We start from the raw sequence: 20,883 nt of genomic DNA, 5'->3' as shown, positions 1-20,883 counted from the left end.
CATTTTTGCTTTAAAGGTTGTCGTAAATCCTCACAGGCAGAAAAAGCTGCGTGTTCATCGAAACCACGTGATTGTGTAAATCTCCCGTTTGGAAACTAACCTTGGGAGCTATGGGGGATAAAATATTAAACATTCACCACGAGATTTTATTGTTGCATTTAACTCGGGACCTTGTTTCTGCACACTGGAGCAAAGTCTGCTTAAAACAAAAAAAAAAAGAAAAAAGAGTGGAATGCTCCTTTAAGGTGAAAATCTAAATATCACCCAATATTTAGAGATGAAATGCTCAAACTGTCAGGAGCTCTGAGGTCACTTTGAATACAATTAATAATATTAATTAACAGTTTCCTGAATGTGTGTGTTTTCCACATAAAGCCCCCCCCCCCCCCCCCCCCTCTTTTACAACAATTCCTTCCGCTCTGATTCTGACGGCTCTATTGCACCTGTCTCTCTCTTTATTTGCCATGCCAATTTCGGCCACTTCATTCCTGATAATTATGACCTGTGCTTGGTGTTGGAGGTGCCGAGGGTGGTGTTGGAGCGTGGGGTGGGCGTGGAGGGAGGAAGAAAAAAAATTAAAAAAGGGGGTGTGGGGTGTGTGGAAGGAGGGGTGAGTGAGTGAGAGAGGCTTTTACTCCTAGACTGCTAATCCCCCCTATTAAAAGGGTTTTGTTCAATAACGCCGGACAGTTTCAGGAAGTGGGATTACCGCTTCCTTTATTTTTTTACAAAGAAATGATATTTCACACTCAAATGAGTCCCGGGACGCAGCAGAGGTGGAGAGAGAGAGGGGCCTTGGGAGAAAATCACATCCGTTCACTTTGGGTTGTTGTTGTTGCTGTTGTTGTTGTTGTTGTTGTTGTTGTTGTTGTTTTGCACAAATCTCCTACAACTATTAATCTTAAATAAACTTTGAACAAAGTATTTTTAAATTAGAATAATTCATGTTAACATGTGCTCTCTTCTGAGTCTTGGAGGAATCCACTGACATTAGTGTTACAGCTGAAGTAACTCTCTCTCTCTCACACACACACACACACACACACACACACACACACACACACACACACACACACACACACACACACACACACACACACACACACACACACACCTTGACCCCGGAGCTGATATCAGATCAAAGGTTGTCACTCAGCTGAAAGAGGGAAGTCTCGATGAGTGAACCCAACGGGATCAGTTGTTAAAGATCCTCCTCTCCGAGTTCTTACTGAACTGCCTGCAGTAGCCAGAGTCTACACACACACACACACACACACACACACACACACACACACACACACACACACACACACAGTCATGTTTTATGTCTGCTGTGGTACATGCATTCCTCTTCACTTAACACTGTTTGGAGCCTCTTTGAATCAACTATACCTCCAAAACGTGCAGGCTGAAGACGTCCATGATGTTTATATTTGGTCAAAGTCATAAATTATTAAAGGTCAGTGAACTAGTCCTGCAGCAGAAGCATGCTTTTATTTTGTAATTATTATTATTTTAACTCGGGGACTCTTTTATTTTCATCTCTTCCTGCTCTAAAGATGTTTTTTTTTTTTTAAGTCCTACAAACCTTATTTACAAACCGAGCTCTAAACTTCTCTTCCTGCTGAAACAAGCCTTCAAACGTCCCCTACCCTTCACTTCCAGTCCCTGAATGGAAAATGTTTTTTTTTCTACGCGACTCAGTTAGTTCTTGTCCGTTTTGACGACTGGAACTAAAAGCTTTAGACGTTCCCAATAGAGAGGAATCCAATAGAGAGGAGCCCAACAAATCGGTGACAAAAGGCTTTCCGTGTCATCAACGTCGTTCAGACGACCTAGAAGAATCCCTCTGATATCAACTTCCACTTCAAAGACTCCCACTTTCAATTGAGATCCATCTTCTTGTTTTTTTTTTCTCTTCCTCCTTTCTTTGTTTTTGGTTTTTTTTGGTTTTCTTTCTTTACGCGCACAGAGCTGGTGCCAAACGACTTAGTCATATTCTTCTATTTGTTCATTCTTCTTTTCTTTCGCCTGCAGTGTCTTCACTACAATGCACTTAACCAAACTCTATAAACGGGGGGGGGGGGGGAGTTCAAGCAATGTTTGTTTCCACCCACTTCTGACTCATTCAAGGCCGGGGTCCAAAATCTAGAGCAGGAAGTTTCCCAGAACAACATGTGAGCTCTGTGGCTGCTGCGTGTTTCCAAACCACTCACAACTTCCTTAATAAAATAAAAAGCTAATGGATGCGTCTATTATGCGCATGTGCAGTGATCGTGATGTATAGAGTCTAAAATATGATTCAGGATCTATTGAGCAGTGCAGAGTCCATTATGTTGCGGGACAACTGCGTTTGAGCGGCTTCTCCTTTGATTGTCGTGAAGTAGGCCCGCAGCAAAAGAATATATTTTTTCTTCTTTATGCTGCCCCTCGTCTGCAGCATAAAGGACATAGATTACCGTTTCCGACCCCATGGGAAGCAAATATTACATTCTTTAGAGCGGCCTTTTCAACGCGCGGACTTGGCCCCCATATCATTTGAGTTTGACTCGGCTATTGCTTTAGAAATCTTAATTCACCGTGAGGATTCACCGTCGTGAAAAAAAATGGCTCCTTTGTGCCAAGTGCCCTTTGAAGTCTGGATCAGAATATTGTAGAACCCTTCATCACATCAGAGCTCAGCTGAGAGAGAGAGAGAGAGAGAGAGAGAGAGAGAGAGAGAAAGAGAGAGTCCTCCTGTGAAGAGAAAAATAAAACTCTCTGAACAGAAAATGTTACCAAAGTTATTTAAAGAAGTACCAGAAGTATCAGTACGTTGAACTTCTCTGGATTTTTGCACCTTTTTTTTCTCACTTTGGAAAAGCACACAGTTTTTTTCACTGACATTTATGTAAAAGGATAAAAAATTATGATTTAAATTTACAAATATAAATTTTAAAGACAGACTTTCTCAATACACTCCACAGAAAATTATCTTTTTTTTTTTTAAAATGCAACTGGATGGATGTAAATTCCAGAAATGTGATTGGCCTGGCAGCTCATTCATTTTTAGTCATACAAGATTTATTCAAAATACTCACATATAACAAGGCAGTTCGGTACGCAGTTTGAGTGCCGCTCGTTTTTCAGATATTCAAAAAAGAAAAAAAATATATATAGATATATTTATATATTGACGACAATGATACAAAAATCACAAAATGCCCACTTGGATCAAACATGTAGAGTTTGTAACGCTCGTCTATCAAACACTGCAGGCGTCTGAAAAAACAGTTGAGTTGTTTGTTGAGCCTCTGCACAAATGAAAAAATGAAAAGTGTGTAAACGTGAAGATCCTTTACAAAACATCAACACAGCCATAGAGAGTTACAAAAATTAACAAAATGTACAAGTTTGCCCCAAATTGAAAACATGCACTTTGGTTCGATCATACAAAAAAATTCTTCCGAGAGATCAGGTTTGAAAAATAAATAAAAACATATCGAAGTCAAAACTCGTAATTTACAAAAATCATTTGACACCAACATGCCTAGCCTACAATAAAGTACCACATCGTCTAGGACGGATTTACACGACTCCCCCCCCTCACAAGTGGGCCAGTTGGGCCGTAACAGGCACTGAGCCAAGCGTTTCAATCGCTGAGGTTTCAAAATATATTCTTTTTATTGTGCCTGGAAATTAGCACGTCTTTAAGGTTTACACGTTTCCCCCTTCAATGTGGGTTTCAATGCGTCTCTTGGCTCTGGGTGTCTGTTTGGTGGCTCATCCAAAAAAAAGAGAGGGGGGACCAGTGGGCCTTTGCTGGCATATTTAGGCAACAAAGCCAAACCATTTTTAATAGTTGAGCTTTTGGAAATGTGTTCTGTCACCACTGGCACCGAGTCTGAGTGCGGTTAAAACGCGTCCCTCGGTTCCGGGTTCCTGTACGGTGGCTCATCTGCTGGGTCTGGTGTGGAGGCCCCACTGGGCGGTGTCTGGGCTCCGCTGGCACCTGAACTGTGGCACACGTACCACTCGCTTAAATTGGCGGGCTGGGAGGAGGCTCCCGCCGGCTCCGACAGCACCGAGGAGGCCCCTGGCTCTCGGCCCAAGTCTGAGGAGGGGGAGACCAGGGACGGGGTTGAGGACTCGTAGCCCGAGCTGGGCGGCGGGGACTTGCAGTGCACCTTCATGTGTTTCCTCAGGGAGCTGGGGTGTGTGTAGGACTTATCGCAGCCTCGCACTTTGCAGTTGTAGGGCTTGTCGCTGGTGTGGACGTGGGAATGCTTCTTCCGGTCGCTGCTGTTGGCGAAGCGTCTGTCGCAGCCGTCGAACTCACATTTGAAGGGCTTCTCACCTGTGAACAGTGAAGGTGACACAATGAAAGAGGAGTCAAGACATTAAAGGCGGAACTAAAGAGACATTTGACGCCCAAGAGCATCAGGGATTTCTTTGTTTTTGGTATAATTTATGTTTTTTTCAAGTATAAATAAATAAGACCCTCCCCACTTCTAGCAGAGAAAAAGCTGAAATATTAAATTATTTAATAAAAGGTGGGCATAAATAATATACAAAGCAACAAGTATGCAATGATGTTTGTCCATTAATACAGATTAATACAAATTGAAATAGCCATTATTGTTATTTTTATCATTTGGTGGGTACAGTAAACACACGTCCCCCCCTCCCCTCCCCTGCTGCATGGCACTTTCCAAAGTTTGCCTGTTTGGACAGACCTGCCATGCGCCTCTGTCTGCTGTAAACAGGAGGGCTGAACCCCCACTGTCCCGGGTCTATACCTGGCGTCTGCATGCATCACGGCATACGTCAAAACAGACGAGCTCAGGCCTCAAACCAACAGTAAATAATGATAAATGAAAGTAGCCAAGCTGCATCAGAACGTCTGTGTGTGTGTGTGCGTGTGTGTGTGTGTGTGTGTGTGTGTGTGTGTGCGTGTGTGTGCGTGTGTGTGTGTGTGTGTGTGTGTGAAGCTTACAGTCTGCGTCTCAATAACACGTTTTTCTACCTGATTATGACAGGGCGAAAAAAAAAAAAAAAGACAATCTGAATAAATTACACGGGAATCATCCAGTTGCTGATTTTTTCTCCTCCGATTAAAGCTTTTGAGAATATGTAATTGCTTCTGTCTAATTACACTTTAGCGGGGCTGAATATCAATTTGACCTTCAGCTGTTGGGTTGAGAGAGCCAATCAAGGATATTAGTGTAGTACAAGAAAGCGTCGAGGAACAGACCCCAGGGGCAAGCCCCAGTCATAAGCACACTTTCGGATAGGTTTTAAACATGATACCAAAAGACCAGGCCCCTTGGGAGCACAACACACAGAAATAATTTAACAGATTTGTACTTAGGTAATGTGAGCAAATGATATGAATAATACATAGGGCGCAGAAATGGAGCAGAGGGAGGGGGGAGTGTGCCATGCAGCCACCCCGGGAAAAAAAAGGAATGTAATCATTGTGTTCATTTACAAGTGTGACTCGACATTTTGAGGCCCCCTTTTTTTTTTATTTCCTCCCTCCTCACTAAAGCTCCACGTCACTGTGTCACAGAGGCGAGCAGCCATATTGTGGCCATTATATGTTTTTTAAAGTTAAATCAGAGCTGCATTGTACACACGTCAGTCATTCTATAGAGGGCAGGCAGCTCTGCTCTGCCAACCTGTTGGTGAATTATTGAAGCCATTGTTAACCTGTTGATTGAAGGCTGATTATTCCTAAGGATGCTTTCCCTCTACACAAACACATGGCATGTCAATCTCATGGAGTGAATATGATGTGTGTTCAAAACAAATATGTGAGGTTAAAAAATGCAATGAATCCAGCTCACTTTTAGAATTATTTAACTGGTTGAATTGAAGGAACATGTATGAAATAGTTTTTAAAAAAAGGAGAAGACAAACAAAGAAAATGAGAGAATAAAAACCACACACTGACTGAACGCGATGCACCTTTTCTAACTTTGCTGCCTGGTGCAAAAAAAGATACATGCTAAAGACCTGACGTGGGCCTCACTCTGTTTGTGCTGTGGTGCAAACAAGAGGTTGAACCGTCACACGCTTGAGTGAGCTGTACCTTAATCCCCCCAGCAAGCTCGACCTTTTTAAAAAACAAAAAAAACTAGTGAGTAATGCTGCTGCAACTCACAACAAACAGGTGGCCATGCAGCGGCTGTTGCGCGCAGGAAAGGTTAATTGCCCATCAGAGGACATTTTTAAAATGCCCCAAACCAAATAAAATAAAATAAAAAAATAAGCCGCAACATTTGCTCACTATCACGTCACTTTTGTTGAACTGCATGCAAAAACCTGCGAGTGATTTTTAAGCATGCAGCTTCATAATTTGACTTCTAGAATTATAGCAACGTTTCACATTCTGAAAATGTATTTACTGACCTGTGTGAGTCCTTTTGTGGATCTTTAGATTCTCGGATCTGGCGAACACTTTCCCACAGCCAGGGAACGGGCACGGAAACGGTTTCTCCCCGGTGTGCACTCGGATGTGATTTACAAGTTTGTACTTGGCTTTAAAGGGTTTGCCGTCCCTCGGACACTCTTCCCAAAAACAGATATGATTCGCCTGCTCGGGTCCTCCGACGTGCTCCACCGTCACATGCGTTACCAGTTCGTGCATGGTGCTGTAAGTTTTGGAGCAGAGTTTCTTCGGAGCGTGGTCCGGCTCCAGCCACTTGCAGATGAGCTCTTGCTTTATCGGCTGCCTCATGTAGCGGAAAAACGCGCCGGCTCCGTGGTGGTGGTGGTGGTGGTGATGAGCGCTCAGATTCATGTTCAGATTCAGTCCACCGTAGCCGTGCAACGGCGAGGCTGAAAACGGATCAGCCCTGGAGCTTGCCACTTGACTCAAGTGATCAGACCTAACGTACATTTCTCCAGGTAGTCCTAACCTTATTTGTCCATTCAACGCTTGGCCACCCGGTGATCCGCTAGAAGGCTGGTCGTGGTGGAGTCCGGAGAAGAGGGTATGGTTCCCAGCGTCAGGGTGGTGACCATAGTGTCCGGGATAGCTACCTGTTGTTGAGACAAACATTCCGTGGTGAGAGGCTGAACCAGCAGTCTGGTCAGTCAGCACTGGCATGGCTTGAGCTGTCAGATCTCTCCGGATGAGGAAATCCCTACCTGCGGATAGAGCCTGGGCCGTGTGAGACATAGAATAGGGCACGGATGTCGCCTGAACCGGGCCAAAAGCTCCCGTTTGACTGGAGACCACTTCACTGTGGCCTGCCATATGATGATTGTGGTGGTGGTGATGGTGGTGGGGATAATGATGGGCTGGGCTGATTTTGAGGGCCGCGGAGTGCCCCATGTGTTCTGGCCCGAATGGACTCGGCCCCAGGCGGGGTTCCGCAGTAATCTCCCCAGGGTGCGAGTGAGCCATTGAGTGTGGATGGCTGCTGAACCCCGGGAAGCCTGTCACGCTCTGAGGGGTATGGTGGTGATGATGGTGATGGTGGTGAGCCCCTGCCAAGTCAACTAATCTCAGCGCCGTGTTCCGTTTGGAAAACGTAGGGTCCATCACGGGGCTTCCCAGTGCATCCACGCTCATTACTTCCTAATTTTAGAATAACTTGACAGCAGGCAAAATAATAATGATGATGACAAATATATTTTAATCGCAGTGAAAAATAAAGAAAAAAAAAAGACTTTTTAAAGTTAAGTCTATCTGCAGACTACATGGAATCCCATTCGGTTGAGAGGCAGCAGCAGGACGCTTTGATACTGAATAGAGATTCATGGTAGGCGCTGCAGCCCGTGGAGCTAAACAATCACCCTGCGCTCTAATTGGTCAGAGCCCGGTGATTGACGTCACCAGTGACAGTTTCCAACGTGAAGAAAAATGTCTTAGTGACAGCGAGCGGCCAGTGCGCATGCGCAGTGCCTCAGGCAACGCTTGAGAAAAAAGAGTTGTTATGCAAAGGTTATTGTACAATAAAAGTCTCCAAAAGTTGATCCAGATATACAATCCTCTCTCTTTTGTCGCAGCGAACAAAAGCTGCGCGGCCATGAAACAGCAATTTCCCCCCACGTTGATTATGCTATTACAACACAGACCGCCTTGCAAGAGCATGCATATCATCAGTATTAAAGTTTAAGGATCATAAATAATGCAGTGATATCTTCATTATGCCCTGCTACGCGTGAAGAATAACTTTACGCACAACTTTACGCACGTTAAAGATCGGCGTCGAGCGGAGAAAGACTTCTCCACTGTAGCGAAGGAAAGCTCCACGTGGGAGTTTCATATAGTCCGGGGTACATACCATTAATATGCGCTTTTATAAAACTCCCAGATTTGCATCTCGAGTCGTTTGCCCTGCCGCGTCTTCCTCGGCGTTGACTCGGTGCTCTGCTCGGTGGGATCCGCGTGTGTAGGAAGTGTGAACGGGGCGAGCTGCGGCCATTGTCCCGAAGAGAGAGAAAAAAAAATGTAATGGACGGGACCTGTTGTTATGATCCGGGGTAATTTTGCTTTAGACCCAGGACGGCAGCAGATGAGGGTCACGGGAGTTGGTGCCGTTGCAGACTTAAGCTCAAAATAAAACCAGTGAGTATCGGTTACTACAAATCTTGTTCCATCGAGGATGATAGGCTAAGAGAGGAGTTTGCTTTTTGCTTTGAGTGCTGTAAAGAAAAAAATAAGTTATGGAAGATAATCTGCCGTAGAAGAAATATAAAGCGTTCTGTGTTTAATCTTCACAGTCAAAGATATTTTTGTTCACATGACTTGTTCTTTTAAAACTATCAGAAAAACATGTGAGTGTGTTTATCAAAATGCTCCGACATGTTTGTTTTACAGGTGATGCGTTTTATTCTTCAGCGTGTTGGACATTTTGAATTAATTTGTCTGAATACTGCAGTCAGGGAATGAGTTGCATGCTGTCTTGAACTAGTTTTATTATTATTATTATTATAATTAAGAGTTTGGACTGATACATTTTCCGTGTTTCATCTTTTTACATTGCAACGAAATCTGCGTTTACAGTCGATTCAGATTTTGAGAGGATAGGTGGTGTGATGTTAATCTTTGTAGTGACCTTAAAGGTCACGTGCAGTGTGGATCACCATGGTGTCAAATAAAAAAAATGATTATTTATGTTGTACTTTGTAATCCTTTTAAAATAACTTAAAAATCACTGCAGGAGTTGTCTCTCTCTCACACACACACACACACACACACACACACTCGCACAGAGAGAGACTGACACACGCGCGTACATTAAATATTCAGTGGCTTGACCTCCTCACACTCTTTTACTCTTTTATTTTTCGTTGGTGAGAAAACACACAAGACATACTAAAAAAAAAGAGAAAGTTTGGTTTTCTTACACCAAAGTGTTTAAGTCCATACTCTGGATGGGAATTCCGTTCATTCTTCTTTTATGTTTTCTATGAGTCAAAAAAAAGAATGCAGAAACTACTTCCCCCCGGGGTTACTCCTGTGAATTGACTTGTCAACATCGCCGCTGACAGCGTCACATCCAGCACGTTAGAAATGGAGTCAATATTTTGAGACATGACGGATCCAAAAGATGTTTATTAAATGGCCTTTTCGCGTGGGGGTTCATGAGGCTCACAGCTGTAGCCTTCAGAGGCATCACAGCACCAGCGTAATGCAAAACTTTGAAGTGCTATTTCTGGTCCCAAGTTGTGCACGCACTTAAACTACTGCCCTGTTTTACTTGACTGAGAGAGAAGCCTTAGATCCTAAACAAACGAAGAAGAAAAAAAGCTGAATATTGGAGAGAGGACTCGTAAAAATCTGGCTGAGTGGCTTTCACTGTAAATCCTAAACAGTTCCTGGTAATCATTTCAAATCCTAAAGTAAGACTCTGGACATGTTTTATCCCTAAACTGTCATTTAATTTTAATTAAGGCACATTTCTTTTTACTTTTACGAATGGAAATAAAAGTTAGAGTCATTTTACGCACATCAACTTTAAACGCACTCAGTTGTGCACAATTCTAGGAACTATTTTTATTTTCACAAATTCCAATTTTTATTTGCATGGTGCAAGGCTGATTATAGGACCTGATTGACCTCGTCAATGATTTGCCATTCTTACCGTTTTCCACCTGTTGAAAGATTCCTCCAAAGTTTGCAAAGTAAAGCAGCGAACTGCCTAAAAAAAAAACCTCCAGCTCAAGTTGTAGGTCTACTTGTTATGTTGAGAACACCAAAACCTCCCCTCTTTGCCTGGTCTCCTTAAGACTGACTTGGAGAATGCCTTGTAAGAAACTAGCCTAGTAGCCAAGAAGATATTTTTAATGGTTTGCATGGCACGGTCTGTGCATGTGGCTTTGAACTCTAGCAGCCGGAGGTTCCTGCAGAGAGCGCCGCAAATCCCACTTGATAACGTCGACAACCCACAACGTCTTGCACACAGGCCATGCATCACTGACCTGCAAATAATAAAAAATAAAACGAGTAAGTTGCACAAGCAGAGCAGAGTACATTATGGATACAAGGAGATCCAAGTCAGAAAGTGTCCAAGATATTGAAGATAACCCTTGTTGTGAGCGTGGGCTGCTGCTGGTGGTGAGAATGATGATGTGGAAATCTAAAGCCCAGATGTTGCACTGGTGTGAGCTGTAACAATGTGTTCACGAGGAGAAATGCAGGGCTGCAAAACACACAGAGAGAGAAAACAAAATGTAATGTGGATTCTTTATAAGTTCATAAAAGAGAGTGATGACAGTGTGCAGACTTTATATATCAAACATCAAGGTTTTACCGTGATGGGTTCTGGGGGAAAGATGGAGAAGTGGTGTGTGCATGAACACGCATGCCATGACGTGCGTAATGAGCGTGCACCTTTGAATGCTTTAATGATTGTTTACAATCCTGTCCACCCAGAAAAATTAAGAAAATGTCCTAATTTAATCTTGTGGTTTTCTCTTTTTGTATCATTCAAACAAGGGTTAGCCTTTTGATCTTTCAGCAGACAAATAGTGAGGCTAATATATCATGTTTGAGTTCTCACATACAAAAAAAGGAACAAATTAAACCACCAAAGTGTTTTCTTTAACATCCAATGTGCCCACGTTAACAAAGACAATCTGACACATTTGCTTCCCATTACTGCAGTATGTGGCTGCAGAACGTGCCTCGACTCTCTACACGGCAGCTCCTTGTTTTCTCTTCCTCAACTTTTTTTGTTTTGCTGTTATTCAGCCTTTTAACCAAATCCACAGTCAGCAATCTCACAATATCTGGGATTGATGATGCAAAGAGGCCAATAGAAGCGTGGGCCCTGCACCGTGGATTGTTATTTGGTGAGTGGATGTTACTGGGGGGGAAAAGGGGCCCAACCAATGAGCGCCGCAGCTCCTGCGCCATGTGACCGCGCCCCCTCCTCCTCTCCCCCATTCATCAGGGCTGGACTGTGTTGTCTTTTCAATTCATTTATCTGCAGGAATGATTGCGACTATCAGTCTGGAGCTCACCGCCTGACTGAGGAGGTGAAAGTTGCGCCACAGGGAGATAAACCGCAAAAGACAATATTGCATGTATACATGATTCTGCGTGTGCATCGGGTGAGTGGTATAGGGGAATTCCTCGCGTCTTAGAAAGTAAACAGAAAATCGGTGGATTTGGAGAGTTTTGCTCAGTCGAGTGAGGGTCCAAGAGATAGAGAGAGAGAGAGAGGGGGAGGAAGAATATCTGTGCGTGATTTTTTGATTTCTGCTCTCAGTCGTCTCGGCGAGTCTAGACTGAAGATGCTCCTGGACGCAGGACCGCAGTATCCCACCATAGGAGTCACTACTTTCGGCTCCTCGCGGCATCACTCAACAGGCGAAGTCACGGAGAGAGAGGTGGCGTTGGGGATAAATCCGTTCGCGGATGGGATGGGCGCCTTCAAAATAAACCACAGCTCCCACGACATCGGCTCCGGACAAACGGCGTTTTCCTCCCAGGCGCCCGGCTACGCGGCTGCCGCCCTGGGACACCACCACCACCCGACCCACGTTGGCTCTTACTCCACGGCGGCGTTCAACTCCACCAGGGACTTTCTCTTCAGAAATCGGGGTTTCGGGGACGCCGCCGGGGCGCAGCACAGTTTGTTCGCCTCCGGAAGTTTCGCAGGGCCACATGGACACTCGGATGCGGCGGGGCACCTGCTCTTCCCGGGGCTGCACGAGCAAGCGGCGAGCCATGCGTCTTCCAACGTGGTCAACAGCCAGATGCGGCTGGGCTTCTCGGGGGACATGTACGGACGGGCCGACCAGTACGGCCATGTTACGAGCCCCCGGTCCGACCACTACGCCTCGACCCAGCTGCACGGCTACGGCCCCATGAACATGAATATGGCGGCACACCACGGAGCCGGGGCCTTCTTCCGATACATGAGGCAGCCCATCAAGCAAGAGCTCATCTGCAAGTGGATCGAGCCGGAGCAGCTGACGAACCCCAAAAAGTCGTGCAACAAAACTTTTAGCACGATGCACGAACTGGTGACCCATCTGACGGTGGAGCATGTGGGGGGGCCGGAGCAGACCAACCACATCTGCTTCTGGGAGGACTGCGCCCGAGAGGGGAAGCCGTTCAAAGCCAAATACAAACTTGTGAATCATATCAGGGTACACACCGGAGAGAAGCCGTTTCCGTGTCCGTTCCCCGGATGTGGCAAAGTGTTCGCTCGATCGGAAAATCTAAAAATTCACAAAAGGACTCACACCGGTAAGACCTGCTTAGAGAGAGAATATTTACTGCCAGACCCCGTGACAATATCTCATCCAAAATATGCATGTGATCCGGGTTATTATATCTTAGACAGCTGGAGAGTCTTCTCTGGCATTCAGTTGTCAACAGAAAATAATTCACGTGTGTGTTTTCTTAACACTTGTTATATTATACTCAAATTTGTATTTGTTACAGGCATTTAATTGTTTTTGAATTTATTAAATTCTGAATGTAATTTTGCAAAGTGCAATTCTCATGTTAAATACAGATCTACATTTTTAAAGCTAAAAATGTAGATCTGAGAATTTAAAATATTAAAGCGTTCAAAACAAATGTTCAAATATAAAAAAGAATAAGATGAGAATAATTTTGAAATCCAGTCCAACATAAATAATTGTATATTTGTGTCCTCATTTAAGGTGAGAAGCCGTTTAAGTGTGAGTTTGAAGGCTGCGACAGGAGGTTTGCAAACAGCAGCGACCGCAAGAAACACATGCACGTGCACACGTCGGACAAGCCCTATCTGTGCAAAATGTGCGACAAGTCGTACACACACCCCAGCTCCCTACGGAAACACATGAAGGTAAAAAAAGACATTTATTTCTGCAGTATTTAATTGTTTTACAAATAAATTGTTGCAACTGTAATTTGCTGAAACATTTTTTTTATTGCTTGACTAGAAATGATGTTGGAAAAATACTACAGCTTTTTTTTTTCAGCCCGTAGAAATTCAGAAACATAAGTTAATGTGCCTTGACACTTCCTTTCTTTCTTTTCTTTCAACCGAGAAATGAGATTAAGATCTTAATGAGAGTAATAATGTTGGGGCTCTGCTTTTGTTTAGGATGTTCACATCAGTCAAAGCAGGACTTTTAATTGTTTTTGGATGATTCTCTTCATGTCTTGTATTTTTGCACAAAAACAAACATCTTATGCAGGATTGCATTTTTTTATTCTCTATTATTGAAGGTCCACGAGTCCACCAACCCGGGCCCGCAGCCGTCTCCAGCGGCCAGTTCAGGGTATGAGTCGTCCACACCCCCCACCATAGTGTCCCCGTCTACAGAGAACCAGAGCAGCAGCTCCATATCACCAGCAGCCTCAGCAGTGCACCACACGAGCAGCCACAGCACGCTGACGTCAAATTTCAATGAATGGTACGTGTAAATATTTTTGAAAAGAGAGAGAGAGAGAGAGAGAAAAAAAGACTGATGCAGATTTTAAAAAAAGACACTGCTTGGAATCAAAAAGACTTTTGAGAAACATGGACTGAGAGAAGCCGGGGGAGGCCCAATCGATCATGTTAAAGGCTGTCTTATTGTGAAAGAGAGAGAATTGCATGGACAAAAAAAGGAGGCAAAGGACGAGAAGTTAAACTTTTTTCCTCGATATTTCTTTATTTTTACCGAGAGACTGTTCAATAAGAGATCTCAAACACAGCATGCAATCTGCGGGCCATGAATTTTTTGTACATAAGGATTTCACCAACATTGGGGGAAATGTAATATTTTATTTTGTAAATATCACAGTTTAAGGGAAAATCTGTGAAAATGTGGTCCCTAGATATATGGAAAAATGAGATGGTTTTAAAGAATATCGCGAATCATTGAAAAAGAATGTTATAGTTGTGAACCAAATGTGAATTATTCAGTATTACTACAGTCTACACGTCGACCTAACCGACTCTTAGTATTAATGTGCTTTTGTAGACTATTCAGTGCAACATTTTCGTCCAAGGTCCAGTTTGAGTAGCACAGTATCATTGTTGTTATTTAATGTCATGTCGATAACTCGTGTAGTGGAAGCCTGAAATTCCGTGTCAACCTGTTTATGTACGTGATAAATATAAAAAAAAAAAATCTCTGTCAATTGCTTTGTCTGAAAGGAAGTATTATTATTATTATTATTACATGTAAAGTAGCTCAATTTTCCATATTTATCCGCATGTAAAGGAACCGGTAACATGTTAGAAATGATCGGTATTTATGGAGAAATGCGCTCGTATGTAAAATTTAGTTTACAAAAAAATGTTTGGATACATTTCGTACTATATTAAAGGATTAAAAAAAAATACCATCATGCAATTCGTTGGAGATTATTGGTGTGGTTTGGATTGGTTGTTTTTTTTTTATGAAGAGTGCATTTAAAAAGAAGAATTTGCTGCAGAGTGTAAGAAGAGTGTTTGCAGCTTTTTGCACGCTTTCCATTTATTGCATGTTTCGGTTTCTTTTTACTCTTCATTGTGAGTGAGTGTGTGTGTGTGCATGCTTTTACAAGTGTGTGTGTGTGTGTGTGTGTGTGTGTGTGTGTGGCGCATTCAAAGCTAAAGGTTATGTTGTAAACGCACGGCGACAAACTACCCTGACAGTCAATAAGAGTTAAATCCACTCCCCCTCATTCTGCATCTTCTGTTTATCCAAAATTAACATCCAACACTTTGCCCTCCGGTAATGTGCAAATTAAATCGATTAATCACGGAGGTTGTTCCTCGGTGTAAACCCCCAAAATAGTTTGTTACTTAATTTGTTCGGGAATCTAATTTTCAAATCTAATTTATTTTCCTCTTTCGCCGTTTTGTCGGGGTTCCATAGACTTCCACGGCAGAGCAGAGGAGTCAGTGAGTGTGCCCCCCCCCCCCCCCCCTCCTCATTGTTTTCCTGGCAGCAGCTTGCTTGCTTGACCGGCCCATTAGGCAGAGATCACATCAGCAGCACTGCCTCTGATCACGGTTAACACTACTGCCAGTGTGCACGGAGCCACGATCTGTCAGTCTGCAGCTCTGTCACAAAATGCTGCTCGAAAAACTTCCCCGTAAAAACAATCGACACAAAGCTGCAGAGGTGTGTGTGTGTGTGTGTGTGTGTGTGTGTGCGTGCGTGCGTCATCAGCCAACATAAAAATAAAACAAAACATCCACGACTCACGCCATCTTCGACGATTTGTCCAAATGTATTGAAATGTATTCATATTTTCTTTTCACGGACTATTAGATGTGGAGATAAATGAAGGATGGTAATAAAATGACTTTTTCGACTCTATTTAACACTAGCTGTCTGTCTGCAGAGAGAGAGAGAGAGAGAGAGAGAGAGAGTCACTTTGCAGCTTTATAGAAAAATGTTCATCATGTTACTGCAAATATAAATAGTTTAAAGTGGTTGTGTTAGAACATTGTCATGTGGTTTCTAGCTGGCGGGATATTTCCCCTCATGCACCAGATTTGAATATAAATCTGGTGCCAAATTGACAAATGTAGAGATAGCAGCTAAGTGAACCTAAAAGCAGTTTATTCATCTTTTGAATTGGAGAAAACACTTCAGATGGAAAATTCTGCTTTACATCCCAGGCTAATAATGTTGGAAAAAAAAAACATCTACTGAATTTATTTGAGTTTCTTTTTGTTTATGTCCAAACACGTGAGTTTGTCCTCACCCTCTAGTTTTTTTTTTAACCCAAACTAGACCCTCAAAAAAAAACAGCCAGATTCTGCCGCGTCCACGTCCTGAATTCAAAACATGTCAGCTCCCACGCCGTTTAATTTCCACTCCAGGCTTCCGTCGTATTACTTTACACTGAACACACGAAAAATAAAATGCTCGTAAAGAGAGCAAGTCGACGACAGGCTGCAGCGCGTCGTCGTGTGGAGCTGACGGTGACTGCAGATCAAATAGGAGCTGATGTGCACGAAAGAAGAAAACATCCACTTTAAATGTATTTACGCTCCAAGTCTGGAAATGACAAACACTCCGATTTGAGGAAAGCGCAGGCGCCAGCATCATGAATATTTATCACCAGCACTTGTGGCCATAAAGCGAGCCTGACGTTTGTGTTACCGAGGTAGAGAGAGTGTCACAGTGAAGGTTCAGCCTCTCCCTTCATGGGGGTTTTAAACAGTAAAAAGCAAAGATGTGTCTGTTTTCATCTGCAAACTATTTACGCATTTAAAAACTTGAACTGTAAGAGTCCACATTGTAGATTTGTTTTGATTTTGTTGTTGTTGTTAAAGTTTTGGTCCCTCTTTTTGGATCTTATTGGCATTCTCCCAGTGAGCCCCCTCTTCTGAATACCCTTTATACGTGCAGATAAATGCAACTCATCGTGGAACTATTTTCCCAGAACGCGGAATAACTTCGGTCCAAGATTAGGAGAAAACTATTAACCCCCCCCCCCCCCCCCCCCCAACCACATATAAGGTGCCCATGCCTCTGCCAGCTCTCTGATCTACAGGCCAGCTGCCGTCACTCACTGAGGACTACATCGATAAGTTCAACATTTACACTTGGGTTTAACTATTAGGTTTCCAGTGCAAGAGAGAGAGAGATCTATATTTCAGTTTCAAAAAACTTCAAGAGGTGCAAGTCATGAAATATCCCACAAGCCATCCCACAGACTCCAGCTGCTGAGCTCCAGAGTGCTATGATGCAAAAAAGGTCAAATTCAAGTCAAGACCACTTTCCCTTTTAAAGACATGCAGACACGTTCAAACGCGTCCAAGTAATAAAACCATTGTAATGATGGAGAAATCCAACACGCAGTGAACGCCTCACACTGCAAACAGTAATGAAGCTATTATTTATTCTTCCCAGAACATTATTATTACCTAACCCTTATTATTTATTTTAAATGAAAACACACATTACAAACAGGATAAAAAAATAGTTCAAAAATAATGTTTTAATTATTTGAGATATTTAAGTTTCTCATCTTGTATTCCAATATCTCAAAATGAAATTATCCCTCAAATTAATTTGAACATTTTAGGAATTATCCCAAATTATCAATTATTCAAATTCTTGAGTATTTATTATTATTATTATTTTTTGAATGGTACCTCCATCTTTAGAAACATTTAAACTTCAGGCTACAACACAACTCATTTGTATTTTTTCTAAACCTTTACTTTAAAGTTTTAAAAGGTGTTTAGCAGCTGACTGGAGCTCAAACACTTCACAGCAGCTCTTTTTTTATTTAACCACAGCTCTGATTGGGACATCCATCTCCGAGCCCCCCCCCCACACACACTCAGATAGCGGGTTCGTTATAGTGAAACATCGGCTCCCGGTGACCCCACGTTGCATCACTTGTGCTCTCTGACATGCTATTAAGCTCCGGAGCGTGCAGGAGATTTGTGGAGGCGCTGACACGGTGTTGTCGCGTCGCTCTTTTGACGTGTTGCTAAATGAGGCCACTCCAATTAGCTCCTCACGACAGGGTGAGACTGCTGCACACCTCTGCGGAGCCACCGAGCCTCTGCAGCCTCTGCAGCCCCGGCAACACCGACAGGGACAGGCGTCACCTGAACGTCGTGATAGAAGCCTAAGCTGCTACCTAAACAGGCTGCTGGATTTCAGGTGCAAACATTTCTTCCTGAAGACAACAGGGTGATAGTAGTAGTGGCGAAAATTAGGGGAGAATGGGGTCTAAAAAACCTGACACGGGAAAATCTGGCTAATTTAACCCTTGTCAATCCGTCCAATCAATTAAAGGGCAATCTGTATTTTTTCACCTTTAAATTTCATGTTTATTCACTTACAGGCTCCTCCTCTCCACAAGGAGGTTATCAGTGAATTATTAACATTTAGGTTTCTCTTAATGAACAACGTGGATATGAATACTTCTTTTAAAGATCCGTCAGTGAACATGAGGCGTGTTAGCCTCACAATTATTTTAAAACTTAACGCCTTTTTGTTTACGTTCAGATGGAGGTGCATCCAGTTAGCCAAAGGGCACAAACAGAGCATTTAAAAAAAATTCATCAGCTGTAATGAAACGAGGCCACGTTTAGCCGTTGTGTGATGAGCGATGCGTATGGCGTGTTGATGTGCTGCTCGATGGAGAGGTCTTCTCACTTCTTCCCCGAGCAGCTTGACGACATCTGCTTGTATCTGATGTGTCTGTTAATGACACGCTATTCCTGCGTCGAGAAGATAATCGCTGGCAGATTTTTCTTGCGGATCCGATTTCCACACATCGCGAGCGTTGTTGTTGTCAGAGCGCTCCGCAAGGTGGCCCCCGAGGAAAAAAACATGGCCGACAAACAGATGAACGTCGAGGTTATTATAATTTATAGAGACATTAAGCCTGATTCCCACGTATGTTTGTGTTTCATCCTGTTGCATGCTTTGTATCCCCCTCAAATTTAACAATGAGTCCCAATTAACCCATTATTCTGCTCTGTGTGTGTGTGTGTGTGTGTGTGTGTGTGTGTGTGTGTGTGTGTTGCATATGGGGGTTTTAGATTGGTAGCAGACTCACATTATTTCTCAAGCTTCACGTCTTCCTGGAGGCCTTCATCTTCAGTCATTATCAATATTTCAAAAAGAGGCCTTTCATAAATAGTTTCAGACGAGAACTTTACCAGGAAGAAAGTTTTTTATTTTTTATTTGACATGATCCTTCCCTTGGCTAATATCATGATCCGTCTTCTAGTTTGAGTAGAGGACATTTTTCATGACCTGTAATGTGTGCACACAGTGGTTACAGGTTCAGGGGTTTGAAGTGTACTTTGCATCACTTCAGAACATGATATCTGTTATAATCAGAGACATAGGGAGTGCTTCTAAAAACCCAGAAGATTATGTGAATAATGTAAAGTTCAGCAGTGGATGACCACGCTCTCTTCTGAAAGCAAAGACAGGAGGGCGATGAATCCAGGTGGCTTTGCCTGCTGCAGGTCGACTATTTTATATTTTCCAGGGAGTTCATGATTTCATTAATTAAAAAAAAAAATGCAATAAAAATAAACTAAAGTCATCCTTCCCCTGGTTAGTTGGCTCCTGCATTCAGAATTGCAGCTATTTTATATGCTATGTTAATATCCCCTTTTTTTTTGTCCGCCAAAAAAAAAAAAAAAATCCTTCTATATAATCGTCTGCCTCTCTGCTGCTCGGTTTGATTCTCATAATGGACGTACATCCATCATTAGTCCACCCATCAATCATGAAGAGTCCAGTGTGGCTGTGTTACAATGTGAGTGCAGCTTCTGGAGATGTTTTTCCATTCCTTACTTTGGAAAGCGTTTCTGACTTGTTTCAAAATGGAATCAAACTGCGGCTTTGACACGACGCCAGAAAAACCTTAACCCCTGCATTAAAGTGTTACGGCTCAGGAGGAGGCATGCTGATTTATAGAAACATAGTCACTGACCTTAGCAGAGGCCTGCAGAACACGTCGACTTCTTGTAGCTGGTATACAGTACGTCTGAAAAAAAAAAAAAAAAAAAAAGAAAAAGAACAAGGGAAGGGGATAAAGACCGGGCGAGTGATGCAGCGCTTCAATCATACCTGATGTGTTCCATCCTACTGCAGCGCATTCGCTTCTAATTACACCTCACAACAGAAAGAGAGAGTGATTAGAAGTGAAATTTGGCAAACTAAACGCTGCATGTAAGGTATCATCATAACGGAGCGCCTGGCGTGGATCCTGTTTGTTTTTTGTTTTTTTTCAAACCAGCTGCAACAGCAGGGCGCAGGTGAAAATGCAACTCTACTGCTGATGGGCGCCAAGACCAGATCTGGAATCTGAACATGTCCCGTTTGTGTGAGCGTGCAGTAGGGATGCAAAATGTGTTCAGGGGGAGTCTGTGGAAGTCTAGTGACGTTTAACCCGAGCTAAAGAATACATCTTGGGAAGAACAGTTCACGAGAGGCAGTAACAAAAGAGTGGTCCCCTTTTTTTTTTTTTTTTTTTACAAAATCAAAGCTGCATAACGACAGCGAGCCAACAGACCCGTAGACTCATGGTGAGACCTGTGTGCTCTGCAGCAGCCGCTCCTCTATTTGACGTCCCTCGACACCACAGTTAAGCGATGTGCTGCAGGTGAGAATAGATGATGTAACAGGGTCACAGACGCTCTCAGACGCTGCTGTGACCTCGAGAGGAGCTGTGTGAAAACAGCACTTTGACAATCATTTATACACATACCGGGGATTTGATAAGTATTTTGAGTTCATGGAGAAGTGAAGTGAAGCTATGGGAGGAAACCGGACTGTAACGGTTACAGTAAGCCGGATAACGCTCCACTGTAAACCCGGTTACAGATATATGAGGAGCTGTAAATGTAAGTGTAAATATTAAGGTCTTGTGAATGAGTGACGGACACTTCGAGGGTGTCATCTCATCATCTGATTTGTAATTCTTGCAAAATAAAATCCCATGCATTGATTTTCATAATGCTCGTATAGCTCACT

General features: G+C 43.1%; 2 protein-coding genes across 4 annotated transcripts; one reads left to right on the top strand and one right to left on the bottom strand.

Moving 5' to 3' along the window:
• Positions 1-2,772: 2,772 nt before the first annotated feature.
• On the bottom strand, positions 2,773-8,270 carry zic4 (zic family member 4). 2 transcript variants are annotated; one of them, XM_020654967.3, is made up of 3 exons: positions 7,135-8,270; positions 6,394-7,026; positions 2,773-4,336 (listed from the first exon to the last, which is right to left on the bottom strand). In XM_020654967.3, exons 1-3 carry the CDS (start codon positions 7,559-7,561, stop codon positions 3,894-3,896), a joined length of 1,503 nt encoding a protein of 500 aa, XP_020510623.1. In that variant the 5' UTR covers positions 7,562-8,270; the 3' UTR covers positions 2,773-3,893. The 2 variants fall into 2 exon arrangements, with proteins under 2 accessions (XP_020510623.1, XP_020510622.1); XM_020654966.3 differs by having other exon boundaries at positions 6,394-8,270.
• A 3,297-nt stretch (positions 8,271-11,567) lies between these two features.
• zic1 (zic family member 1 (odd-paired homolog, Drosophila)) lies at positions 11,568-14,770 on the top strand. Of its 2 annotated transcripts, none has more exons than XM_020654969.3 (3): positions 11,568-12,694; positions 13,117-13,280; positions 13,667-14,770. In XM_020654969.3, exons 1-3 carry the CDS (start codon positions 11,734-11,736, stop codon positions 13,862-13,864), a joined length of 1,323 nt encoding a protein of 440 aa, XP_020510625.1. In that variant the 5' UTR covers positions 11,568-11,733; the 3' UTR covers positions 13,865-14,770. The 2 variants fall into 2 exon arrangements, with proteins under 2 accessions (XP_020510625.1, XP_020510624.1); XM_020654968.3 differs by having other exon boundaries at positions 13,664-14,770.
• Positions 14,771-20,883: the final 6,113 nt, after the last annotated feature.

The sequence above is a fragment of the Labrus bergylta genome, chromosome 20 (assembly GCF_963930695.1).
Source record: "Labrus bergylta chromosome 20, fLabBer1.1, whole genome shotgun sequence".
NCBI classification, from domain to species: Eukaryota; Metazoa; Chordata; class Actinopteri; order Labriformes; family Labridae; genus Labrus; species Labrus bergylta.
This window is presented reverse-complemented; position numbering and strand designations above follow the sequence as displayed.

Bases quoted from the DNA above. Each gene is read 5' to 3' on its own strand.
- zic4 (XM_020654966.3), bottom strand. From the start codon at position 7,561: ATGAGCGTGGATGCACTGGGAAGCCCCGTGATGGACCCTACGTTTTCC. The intron at 4,337-6,393 runs GTCAGTAAATAC...CACTGTTCACAG, and splicing joins CCACAAAAGGACTCACACAG to GTGAGAAGCCCTTCAAATGT.
- zic1 (XM_020654968.3), top strand. From the start codon at position 11,734: ATGCTCCTGGACGCAGGACCGCAGTATCCCACCATAGGAGTCACTACT. The intron at 12,695-13,116 runs GTAAGACCTGCT...TCCTCATTTAAG, and splicing joins TCACAAAAGGACTCACACCG to GTGAGAAGCCGTTTAAGTGT. The intron at 13,281-13,663 runs GTAAAAAAAGAC...TCTCTATTATTG, and splicing joins CCCTACGGAAACACATGAAG to AAGGTCCACGAGTCCACCAA.